Source organism: Physella acuta, unplaced genomic scaffold (assembly GCF_028476545.2).
Source record: "Physella acuta isolate Inbredline_101_S28 unplaced genomic scaffold, ASM2847654v3 ptg000952l, whole genome shotgun sequence".
Classification (NCBI taxonomy): domain Eukaryota; kingdom Metazoa; phylum Mollusca; class Gastropoda; family Physidae; genus Physella; species Physella acuta.
The window spans coordinates 1-14,492 of NW_026732469.1; the positions used below are offsets into that span (position 1 = coordinate 1).

Below are 14,492 nucleotides of genomic sequence, written 5' to 3' on the forward strand. Positions count from 1 at the left end.
CAAGCAAATCAGGGAAGTGTAGACAATGAGGAAAGCAACACAGAATTAAGAGAAGATATAAATGAATGGATTAAACTTCAGGAAGAAGACAATACTCTCAAAAATATACTGAAAAACACCAATACAAGTAACATGAATGCCAGGGGATCTAAGTACACTAAAGAAAATAATGTTTTAGTCAGGAAATATATTGATGACAAGAATAATGAAAAGACTCAGATAGTGGTGGCACAAACTATGAGAACAAAGATATTACAACAAGCACATGACAGTCCACTGGGGGCACACATGGCAGAAAAAACTACATTTGAGAGAATAGCTGAAGATTACTACTGGCCTTTAATGAAGGAAGACATAAAGAAACACATACAAAAATGCACCAAATGCATAAGACTCAATCCTATTGATGGGAAACATAATGCACCTATACAACAGACAGATAGAGTTACAAGACCATTCCAAAACATAGCAGTGGACATAGTTGGACCTATGGAACACCCTACTTCCCAGGGCCACAAGTTCATATTAACTATAGTGGATTGGGCAACCAGATGGCCATGGAGCAATACCACTTAGAGAGATTACAGCTGTGGCTATCTGTGATGCTGTGATGAGTGTATGTACAAGATTTGGTTTTCCTGATACAATTTTATCAGACAATGGAACACAGTTTAAGGCAAAATTGACAAAGGCATTCACAAGCTTCTTGAACATTGCACAAGTACATAGTACCATATACCATCCACAAGCAAATGGGATTAATGAGAGATGGAATAAAACACTGAAGACTATGTTAAAAAAGGTAACAGAGGATCACCCAGGTGAATGGCACAAGTATTTACCTCAAGTACTATTCGTATACGGAGAGACTAAACATGAGTCAACAGGTTTTTCTCCTTTTGAACTGATATATGGGGTAAAGCCAAGAGGCCCATTAACTTTATTGAAACACAAATTATTAAATAAACACGAAGAGGAATTTGATCCTCATGAACTAGTAAACCAGACTAGAGAGAGATTAGTTTATGGTGTCCATACAGCCCAAGAGAATGCACAAGTAGCCTAGCCAGTGAAAGACACAGAAATATAAAAAAAAAGCATAGATATTTAAGAACTTTTGAAAGAGGAGATTTAGCTTTTGTCAAACTGCCAGACAGCAAAAAACATAGATGTATTTCAAGGACCTTTTGAAGTAATCAAGAAACTATCTTATGTAAATTATGAAATAAACATAAAGGGAAATAACACTCCTATACACATAGACAGAATGAAGAAATTATATGTAGAGCCAGAGAAACTGATAGAAGAGGAACTTATGGCCTGTACTATAATAAGTGAAAGCTGTAATACACAAGAAATTAAGACTAATCATATCCCAGTGAATGAGAAAAACATAATAGACAAAATAATAAATGAGTACAAAGATGTGATTACAACAGAAATGGGTTTTACTGAAACAATTCAACACAAAATAGAATTAACTGATTATAGTGCTATGAAAGGGAAGCATTACCAAGTACCAGTTGCTTATAGAGAAGCTGTTGAAGCAGAACTGGATTTTCTACTTGAGTCTGGGCAAATAGAAAGAACAGAATCAGCATACTCATCACCCATGGTGATAGTAAGAAAAAAGAACAACAAAGTAAGGATATGTTGTGACTATCGAGAGTTGAATAAAAGGACTAAGATAGATGCTGAACCCATGAATGATCCTAAAGACATTTTGGAAACTATCAGTAAATCCTCAATTTTCACCACTTGTGATTTGAACAGAGGCTTCTGGCAAATAGGACTGGAAAAGGGGTCAAGACAATACACAGCCTTTACATCTAGCAAAGGTCTATGTCAATTGAAGGTGATGCCATTCGGACTTGTGAACAGTACCGCCACGTTCCGAAAATTCATGAATAAAATAACAGAGGGAATGAAAAACCTGGTCTTCTTTGTTGATGATATATGCATACATAATAACACATGGGCAGAACACATAGAAACACTAAAAGAACTACTAGAAAGACTTAGAAAACATGGGGTTACCATAGCACCAGAGAAACTGCATGTGGGAGTAGATACAGTAGAATTCCTAGGATTTAAGGTTGGAAATAAAGAAATTAGACCTACTGAAGGAAATAAGGACAAAATATTAAATATCAAAACCCCTACTACAAAGAAAGAAGTGAAAGCATTGTTGGGACTATGCAATTTTTATAATATGTTGTGGATAAATATGCTGAACTTACTACTCCTTTAAGATTTTACTTTCAAGCTTTAATATATAACATCAGTTATCATGCATATAGAACCTGGTTTAGTGGATGTAACAATATAATATTTAACCACTTTAGTTGTATCACCAACCTCAGCAGTTTAAACAGAATTTATTTCATTGATTGGCTCTACACATTCCTTTTTGGCTAACAAAACCTGTTACTTTTTATGTTGTGTGCATTGGTACTTAAGCATCAGTGATATAGGGACTACTAACATACATTATTTTACATGTTATTGACTTAAGGGGAATTTGTAAGTTAGAAAACCATTTAAAGTAAAGCATGGAGTTTGTTATCATAATGTGTTAACAAATGTTTAGTTTGTTATTGGACCTTGTATTTTGTTAACTGATGTTCATGAACATAACAGTTGTGTATTTTTTGCACTTTATATGGTAATGCTAATGGATTCTATTGTTGTTTAAAGTTGTATTCAATTAACAGAGCTTAACTATGTGTTTGGAATTTTGACTTGGTAAATATTGCTTTCATAAGGAAAATGGATTTGTCTAATAACATTATGTCAAGAAAAGCTAACCTGTAAATGGGCTGCACAATACACTAGCTGAATTTTTTATCAAGACAGATTGAAGATGAAAAAACAAACATGGAACTGACTAAAGAAGATAATGACCTGAGACATATCAGCCAATCCTTATAAGGAAATTTTGAATAACGTAGTAAGTGATGTGTACTTCCAGAGAACATTAACATTTTACAAATGTGAGCAAGATAGGAATAAGTCATAATATGACTCGTATAAATATGTTTTACCATTATTTTAATTTAGAAATGAAAATGAACATACATTTTGTTGTATTTTTATGATTTGTATGTATACTGTATATCTTGTTAAGTAATGAACATGATTATGGCAGTATGACCTGACAGATGTGGTGATTTACATATGTTATGATGAGGAGTTTACCTCAGCCAGTGAAGTAGGGAAATCAAGGATATGATTTACCCATGGGAGCTATTGCATAGCTATGATTTTGTTCTACTAAGAGAGAGTTTTCCTAAGTAGATTTATTTTGAGATACACTAAGAGGTAATATTCCTTAGTGAGTTTTAATGATTTCTTTTTTTGTTACACTAAGAGGAGATGTTCCTTAGTTAGAGTCATGTGTTCTTACTAAACTAAGAAGGTTTACCTAAGTTACAATTTTTCTTAATGGCGATACTTATAAGATAAGTGACGCTTTACATTTTGCCATGTATTTTATGAATATCATTGTTTTAATTTAAAAAGTGTACATATAAAATAATTTAGGATGTTCATTAGCAAGTTTCTTTTTCAACATGATTTTCATTTCACTGTTACATGTATAATGAAGATTTTATAGTGAATGTGATCTATATAACAAAAAAAAAATTAATAAATTATTTTTTTTTAAACGGGAGAAAGGGCGTATAACAGTGAAATATTGGTGGATTGTATCTTGGGAGTGTGTGTGTTGTAATAAGGCGAGATTGCATCAGGGAGACAATGGCTGTGCGCATGCGCGAAAGGAACAGGAGAAAAAGGAGGCAAGAATATGGCGTAGCTTGTGTGAACATGCTGCCTGTGTGAAAACAAAATAAATATGAAAAATTGCAAAAGAAGGCTTGTCTTTTGATTCTGTATATGTAATGTAAAAGGTAGGAGAAAGGCCTGTGACAATTATATTGTGATATTTATAATTATTTTCAAATGTATCTTGATAGCATCTATTTTACAATGAAACACCATACGAACAGTCACATGTTTTTAAAATTAGAAAGCCACCATAAATAGGCCTATGTCCCACTTAGAGAATCCTATTCCATGACATAAAGGTGTACATATTTTTCTCAAATTAGAAAGCAACGAGGAATGTTCCACACTTAAGGAATGCGTGACTCCTGGCATTAAACAATTCTTGCCTCGTCCATACTACTACATAGACAGTAAAACACTGGAAGCATTTTGTAGGTAAGTATCAATCCTGACTGTTTATATAGATTTGATTATAATTTTAAAATATTATGACGGATGTAATATTATAAGTCAAATAGGCATGTTAGTAGACTAGCGTCTAGAGAAGTTAGAAAACTAGAATTACACAACAAATTTAACAAGAATGTCGAGCATGAAGTAAGCCACAATTTTTACAAATATTTTTGCCCTGGAAATAGTCATGATAATAACCATTAACGTTTAGATATATTTCAACTTTTAATTTTAAAAGTAAATACATATGTGTGAGCGGGTGAATGGATTATTTTGTATTATTTTATTTGTTGCGAATCTGGGAGTGCATGGTGGTCCAATGGGGAAAGGCCACGGGGTCCCCCTTCCGTCCGAAGCGGTCAGTATAAATTGACCGGTCGGACGATTTTCTTCCTTTTTGACCCGCGGCGAGATGTAGGTCGGGTCAGGTTTCTGTGTGGGCGCGTGGCGCACCTCACGCGTGGAGTGAGGTTGCTTGGGCAACTTGGCTGGGTGTTTTGTTAGATATGAATTGTTTTGTTTGATGTAAAAAGTTTGTTGTGTACGTATTGTTTTCTACGTAATGTGTTGTACGTAAGGTATTGTACGTAGTGGTTTTACGTAGTGTTTTGTTTGGTGTGGACTTTTGGATGTCGAGAATGGATGAAGGGAGGTTTCTGTGTGTCAGGGCCTGGACCATCCTAGACATCATAAGTCGGGCGCAACACCATCAAATGGTCAAACGTAATGTTTTGTTTCGTTGAGTTCTGTTTGTTTTGAATGTCTTGAGTGTTTTGTCTAGGTCTAGATTCTAGTTTTTTTATAATAACTTTTGGTTCCATATTTTGTTAAATAAATTTTATATTATTGTCAAAGCTTTTTGTTTTCATTATTTAGACTAAGGTTAGATTATTAACCAGTCTGGGTTTATCCGGGCTTGCACTGACCGGACAGTAGTTAGTTAGATAAGCCTAGAAGGGTAGATATTAGGTATCCCCCCTAGCAGGGCTTACATATGTATTGAAAAAAATGCTTTTTTATTATATATATAAATCTAAATACATAAATAAAATTAAAAAATAAAATATAAATAGATAGAGAATGAATTTAGTGGAAGAATTTAATGAATGAATTTAATGAATAAATGAATGAATGAACGAATGAAAGAATGAACGAATGAACGAATGCACGAATGAACGAATGAAAGAATGAACGAATGAACGAATGAACGAATGAACGAATGAACGAATGAACGAATGAACGAATGAACGAATGAACGAATGAACGAATGAACGAATGAAAGAATGAACGAATGAACGAATGAACCAATGAACGAATGAACGAATGGACGAATGAACCAATGAACGAATGAACGAATGAAAGAATGAACGAATGAACGAATGAACGAATGAGCGAATGTATATATATATATATATATATATATATATATATATATATATATATATATATATATATATATATATATATGTTTATACATATATACATATATAGCCTACTCTATATTTGTGTTTATTTAATTTTAACCACGTGCCCGTTTCACCCACGACGCTACTATTAGTGAATTGAATGACTACATCTATTGTGTAAACAAGATTGCATGGCGCTGTGACGATCATTCCATTGTACATTACCATGAGGAGATAATTACACGGGGAAAGTATGTCTGCACCAATGTGTCGAAAAAAGGTATGGCTATTCTCAATCTGTGGTAGGAGGCTCGGCCCAAGTTAGCCTATTCAAATAGACCCAATTTTGTGATACCAGCGGGTGGTAGACAACAACTAATTGCACAACTTTCTCAGCCTTCTTTAGACAGCGAGCTCACGCTGTAAGCCCGTGTTCATTCTCACTTTGTTATCATTGTATTTGTCAACCTAAAAAACAATCAACAAGGCTGTAGTTGCTTGATTTTTCTTGTTTTCTGTACTAGATACGTTGTTATCCCCAGCTATCGAGCCTCATCTTCCTGGGGGTTCGATCTCGGGAATTTTAAGTATAAGTATAAGAACCATGCAATACACATATACTAAACCCTGCACAAATATTAAAACCCACTTATATAAACACACTCCTAGAGGCATGTAGAACATGGAAAAAAATATATCAAATAACTTGATTTGTGGTTACCTTAAACCTATTCCAATTCTTTTTCCCACGATGTATGAAACATATATGGGCACTCCTTTGTTCTTCTTTAACTATAGGTACTTTCGGGTAGAAAAGCAAAACATTCTACTCGTCACAACTTCACATTACAACACATTACACCATATAACAACAAATGGTACAACATCAAAACACATGACATAACATCACATCACTTTACATCACACTACACACACCACACCACTGTACGCCAGAGCACACCACATCATACTACACCACATCACATCAAACCACTGTACACAACAGCACACCACATTATAGCACAACGCCACACTACATCACACCACACCAAATCACAAAACATCACACCACAACACATCAAACAACACCACACCACATCACACAACATCACACCACCCACATCACATCACTCAACAATGTACACCACAGCACACCACACTATATAGCACCACGCCCGTTACATCACACAACACTACATCACTCACGGCCACATCACACCACATCACGCAACATCACAAAACATCACACCACATCACACCACATCACACCACATCACGCAACATAACACCACGCAACAGCACATTACACCACAACAAAAACCGCACCACATCACACCACATCACACTACATCACTGTACACCACTGCACACCACATTATATAGCGACACACCACACTACATCACACCACACCACATCACATTGCACCACATCACACACCATACCACATCACACCGCATCACACCACATCACACCACATCACACCACATCACACCACATCACACCACATCACGCAACATAACACCACGCCACAGCACATTACACAACATCACACCACGCCACATCACACCACACCACACCGCACCACATCACACTACATCACTGTACACCACTGCACACCACATTATATAGCGACACCACATCACATCGCACCACATCCCACATCACACCACATCACACCACATCACACCACACCACGCCACATCACACCACATCACACCACATCACACCACATCACACCACATCACACCACATCACACCACATCACACCACATCACACCACATCACACCACATCACACAACATCACACAACATCACACCACATCACACCACATCACACCACATCACACCACATCACACCACATCACACCACATCACGCAACATAACACCACGCCACAGCACATTACACAACATCACACCACGCCACATCACACCACACCACACCGCACCACATCACACTACATCACTGTACACCACTGCACACCACATTATATAGCGACACCACATCACATCGCACCACATCCCACATCACACCACATCACACCACATCACACCACACCACGCCACATCACACCACATCACATCACACCACATCACACCACATCACACCACATCACACCACATCACATCACATCACATCACACCACATCACACCACATCACACCACATCACACCACATCACACCACATCACACAACATCACACAACATCACACCACATCACACCACATCACACCACATCACACCACATCACACCACATCACACCACATCACATCACATCACACAACATCACACCACATCACACCACATCACACCACATCACACCACATCACACCACATCACACCACATCACACCACATCACACAACATCACACAACATCACACCACATCACACCACATCACACAACATCACACCACATCACACCACATCACACCACATCACACCACATCACAATACATTAACCACACGATACCACATAACACAACTCTACATCACACCACATCACAACACACTACATCACACAACACCACACTATATCACATAACACGACATCAAACAACATCACACCACATCACAACAAACCACATCACATCACACAACACCACATCACACCACACTACATCACATCACACCACACTACATCACATCACACCACGCCAGATCACATTACTTCAAACCACATCACATCATACCATGTGACACCGCATTACATCACATCACACCACATGACACCACATCACACAACATCACAACACACCACATCCAATAACATAACATCACATAACATAACATTATCCCACATCACATAACATCAAATAACATCACACCTCTTCACACCACACCACATCAAACCTAATGACACCACACAGCATCACATCGTATCACAAGACACCATCTAACATCAAACCACACCACATAACACCACATACAACCATATTACACCACATACCACCACTCCAGGACAAGAACAAGCTAAAACTAAATAAACCGCGCTACATATCCCATACACCCATCTTTCATATACTTACTTTCTGTTCACATTATATCCTTAATAAGCAGTTTTTTGACATGTTTAAATAATTACACTATAATTTATCTTAGTTATCTAAACTTTTTATTGTTTAAACAATTTTTTTTTACTAATGTTTAAATACCTTTTATTGTGAACAGCTGTTAACGATTTGACTGCTTCACGATGCCTTATTGATAGGAAGAAGAAGGAAGAAGTTGAAAATGCGATAGACTATTGTTCATGGATCATCTACAGATATCCTTACAATCTCATAGAGGACGTGTGCCAGTAATAAAACTTAATATTATAGTTTAGATTAAACATAATGTGACTTGCTGTTTAAATGTTTAACCTAATGACGTATGCGTTAGACGTTGTATGGGCAAGAAAAACACATATACAGATAGGAATTATACTTCGTGGATAACATCAGAAAACAATATATTGCAATTCAAAACAATGTTTTAATAGGTTATAAAAAAATCCGTTAAGTAAATTCAGTTTATATATATATATTTTGTAACAGAAATTTAAAATTATTTAATATTTAAAATATATATGTTTTGGATCAATTGTCCTTAGATCAATAGACCTGATACCATTTGCACTAAAATCATTTGCCCTGTGATAATTAATTTGTAATGAGATCATTTGTCCTGAGATTATTTTTCAAGAGATTATTAGTAAAAAGAATAATTTATCATGCGATCATTCGTCCGTGAGATCATTTGCCTGTCATCATTTGTCTTGGGATGATTTGTCCTGAGATCATTCGTCCTAAGATCGTTTTCCATGAAAATTTGTAAACGGATCATTTGTCATAAGATATTATTTTTTTTGTTAATTTGGGATCCTTTGTAATGAGTTCTTTTATAAATTCAGCTTCTTCTAATTTAGTGTTTTTGAAATATTTATGTATGTTAGATCATCTGTCCTAATAATTTGTCTCGAGAAGATTTATTCTGAGATAATTTGTCCTGAGATTATTTATTCTGAGATAATTTGTCCTGAGTTCATTTTTTATATGATCATTTCTCCCGCAATCATCTGCGCTGAGATAATTTGTAATGACATTATTTGTTAAGAGATCGTTTTCCTTGAGATATTTTCAAATGAGATCATTTGTCCTGAGATTATTTGTCTTAGTATCGTTTGACATTAGATCATTTAAATTTTTGTCTTGGGATAATTTATCCTGAGATCAATATATTCGAATCATTAGTCCTGATATCATTTGTAAGGAGATTCGGGTCATTAGTCATGATATCATTTGTAAGGAGAGTGTTTTTCCTGAGAAAATGACCGTGTCTCCATTTCATATCTACAAATAGGCTTGGATCACTTATGCAGAGCTGTTATGAAACAAGGTTGACTGCTTTGTGTGGTAGAGCTGGAGGGGACTTCTACAGCAGTTTAATCTGGGAAGAGTTGGAGGGACGATTTTTCGCTTATGGCTGTAAATTGGAGGAGGAAAAACATAAAGGTCTAGATAAAGATAATTTAACGTTTCAAAATTTTTTAAAAGTTTTATAGAAATTTAAATAAGATTATTGAACATTTAAAACTTGTATTATGATTGGAAGTTACATTTTGATTTAAATTCACATTTTATTATTTAGTAAGTTGGAAAAAATGTAATCTACTTTCTGAATGCTTGGAGGATGAAATAGGCAACTTATTAAGTGAATTGTACTACAGCATCGACAATACAACACTCGCAGCCTTTTGTGAGTGAGTTGCAATTTCTTTCATCGGTTAAATTTACAAAGAATAAGTTGACGGATGTCAACATAAACATAAACATAAACATAAACATAAACATAAACATAAACATAAACATAAACATAAACATAAACATAAACATAAACATAAACATAAACATAAACATAAACATAAACATAAACATAAACATAAACATAAACATAAACATAAACATAAACATAAACATAAACATAAACATAAACATAAACATAACCATAAACATAAACATAAACATAAACATAAACATAAACATAAACATAAACATAAACATAAACATAAACATAAACATAAACATAAACATAAACATAAACATAAACATAAACATAAACATAAACATAAACATAAACATAAACATAAACATAAACATAAACATAAACATAAACATAAACATAAACATAAACATAAACATAAACATAAACATAAACATAAACATAAACATAAACATAAACATAAACATAAACATAAACATAAACATAAACATAAACATAAACATAAACATAAACATAAACATAAACATAAACATAAACATAAACATAAACATAAACATAAACATAAACATAAACATAAACATAAACATAAACATAAACATAAACATAAACATAAACATAAACATAAACATAAACATAAACATAAACATAAACATAAACATAAACATAAACATAAACATAAACATAAACATAAACATAAACATAAACATAAACATAAACATAAACATAAACATAAACATAAACATAAACATAAACATAAACATAAACATAAACATAAACATAAACATAAACATAAACATAAACATAAACATAAACATAAACATAAACATAAACATAAACATAAACATAAACATAAACATAAACATAAACATAAACATAAACATAAACATAAACATAAACATAAACATAAACATAAACATAAACATAAACATAAACATAAACATAAACATAAACATAAACATAAACATAAACATAAACATAAACATAAACATAAACATAAACATAAACATAAACATAAACATAAACATCATCATAAACATCAACATCAACATCAACATCAACGTCAACGTCAACGTCAACGTCAACGTAAACGTAAACGTAAACGTAAACGTAAACGTAAACGTTTATATATATATATATATATATATATATATATATATATATATATATATATATATATATATATATATATATATATATATATATATATATGTATGTATATATATATATATATATATAAGCCTATTTATAGTTACTTTTCAAACTATCCCTCATGACCAAAGTGAATTTAATACATATACCGATTGTGTGGCAAAACACAAATACTGTGACATTAGCGAGATTGTGGATTTCTATGACAAAGATGTAACAGCTGGAAACTATTTCTGCACCGATGAAGTGAAAAAAGGTATGGTTATTCATAATCAATGCAGCGTTTTTTTGTTAACTACTAGAATAAGATTATGGTGGCACTGTTCAAATTGACCCAACTCTGTGATACGTACTCATTTAGAATACCTTTTGAAAACCCCCTTAAAAGCAGCTTTCCGTGAAATCGAGTTCTTAATAGCGTTATCTCTACATGTCAAATCGTTTAAAAACGTTATTATCTGCCCCTTTACTAGATCGACCGACTCTACAATTTTTAACATTCGGCATGGATCAAAGCTCACCAGACTATTCGGATGATAACGTCTAACTAGTTAGCTCTTTTTCTTTTATTGAAATTATTAATGATCGAGTGATTCAATATTGTTATTTCATATTAGTTTCAAAACCGTTTAGTAATTTTTATAAACTAATAATTAAATAAAAAAATAGATAGACTTTTATTGCCATTAAGTTGGGTTGTTTTTTAAATGTTGGAAAAAAAATGAGTTACAAGATTTGCCACAAACAAACAAACAAACAAGCGAAAAATTAGACAAGCGTTGTGAATTAAATAAAAGCTTGTAAAGCTTGTAACAAAAATGACTTTTTAATGGTCTGTACTACATTTCATCCTTATTGCCTGATATTTTATCAAGAGATTTTTAAAATCTAAAATCTTGAACCCATGTTTTACATGAATAGCTGTTGACGCTCTGACAGCTTCACAATGCCTCATTGATGAGAACAAGAAGAATAAGGTTGAAAATGCGATTAGTATTTGTTCTACAACCTACACAACTGATGAAGCAAATGACAATTCAGAAATATGCAGGTAAAAAGTCGTAATACTATTGATATTTTGGTTGAGATAAACTGTTTGTTACCTACTGGGAAAACAGTGATGTATGCAACTTTTAATTAGAAGTGTCTTGGGAAATAAAAAACAAAATATAATATTTTGATTGTAATAATAAGACTTTATGAATAACAGCAATAAAATATAATTAAAGTTACTGCATTATTTTAATGAAAATGTTAAAGGTTTCTTTAGGTAGTAAGTTTCTATAGGAGTAAATGTTTTCGGTTGCATATGCTTTGGACTTTTGTAATTTAGAAGCATATAATAGGTGCAAATATATATATATATATATATATATATATATATATATATATATATATATATATATATACATATATATATATATATATATATATATATATATATATATATATATATATATATATATATATATATATATCTGCATTGATTATGAATAACCATACCTTTTTTCACTTCATCGGTGCAGAAATAGTTTCCAGCTGTAACATCCTATATAGGCCTATATATTGTTTACCGTACACTTGGAGCGCATTTCTTTTTTTTTCCTGAGAGATGCTATTCTATTTTGAAACGATTAAGTAATTAAAAATGGATAAAAAAAAATGTTACGTCTCTTGTTTTAAGATAATTTTTCTTGCCACTATTGCATTAAATCTGTACAAAGATAAGTATTTGCTCTATTTTTCCTTCATTATGTATCTGAACATTAAAAATCCAACATAAAATGTACACTTTTTTATTTTTGTGAACTAGAATTCTGAACAAAATGAAGGACTGTTATGATTTGGAACTGACAGCTCTTTGTGGTAAAATTGGAGGGGAATTCTACAGCACATTAAACTTTGAGAATGAGGAAGGATACTTTTACGAAAAGAATTGTATTGGGAACGAGCTTGCAACAGAACATTGGTACGTTTTGGCACCTACTTAGGTGAAAGGAGAATGCTAGGTGTGCGATTTGTGCTAGCTAGTCAGGTAGATTCGGTAATGTCATAAAATGTGGATCGGCGTGGCCTAGAGACAGAGCGCTAGGCTGCTAACCCGAAAGTCTCGCGTTCGAATCCGAGTTCAAGTCAGTGGAATGTCACTGTGTCCACCCACTGTGTCCACCCACAGTGACGTTCCACTGACTGAATTCTGCCTAGAAGAAACTCGGGCACGAAAGGGAAAATACGATGATGATGATGATGATGTCATAAACTGAGACAGGTGTGTAAGATTAACTATTATGTTTTACAGAAGTGTCCAGAATATCTATTTTCGGTATGTCATTGACCTTTAAAATCATCGCCAATAGCGTAATTGTACTACGAATTAAGATATATTTTCAAAAAATCATTGTAGATATTGAGAATACTATTAGAGATAAAAAGGGACAAAAAGAACATTTATTTTCAATATCCAGCAAGGTAGCTTAATTGGTCTACATATTTTTTTAAGTTAGTGGTTTTGTTACGTTTTACTATTACACAACTTAGTATAACTAATGGTGTTTTGTATTGTTTTCCACTTTTTCCCCCAGACATTTGAGAAAGGCAGGATAAGATACGGATTTCGATGATACTTATATACAATGTATCTGCCAATAAAAGTATAGATACCAATATCAGTTTAGATCTTTTATTTTGAGTATTGTTTTATGTGTCAGAATTATCCGGTGGAAATATTCGTTTTGTGACATTTATTTATTTTTACTTTTGTCTGCCTTAGACATTTAATTTACAGCGTCAGTCTTCTTCTTTCTTAGTTCTTAATTTTTAGTGTTGGAAAGGATCGAGCCTTATCTGCCAGAGGGTTTGAATTTATCAACCATGTGCTTTTGCCGACTCGATCACGCCTCCATCACAATTAAGAATACGTGTGAACTTGAGA

The 14,492-nt window shown here is 33.4% G+C and overlaps 1 protein-coding gene across 1 annotated transcript; it reads left to right on the top strand.

The window, feature by feature from the left end:
- Positions 1-1,267: 1,267 nt before the first annotated feature.
- LOC131953780 (uncharacterized) lies at positions 1,268-14,224 on the top strand. The gene is made up of 11 exons (XM_059317150.1): positions 1,268-2,095; positions 3,149-3,206; positions 4,113-4,224; positions 5,801-5,928; positions 8,819-8,948; positions 9,992-10,143; positions 10,280-10,391; positions 11,692-11,816; positions 12,482-12,611; positions 13,374-13,529; positions 14,143-14,224. Coding segments are annotated over exons 1-11 (1,932 nt in total). The 3' UTR covers positions 14,144-14,224.
- Positions 14,225-14,492: the final 268 nt, after the last annotated feature.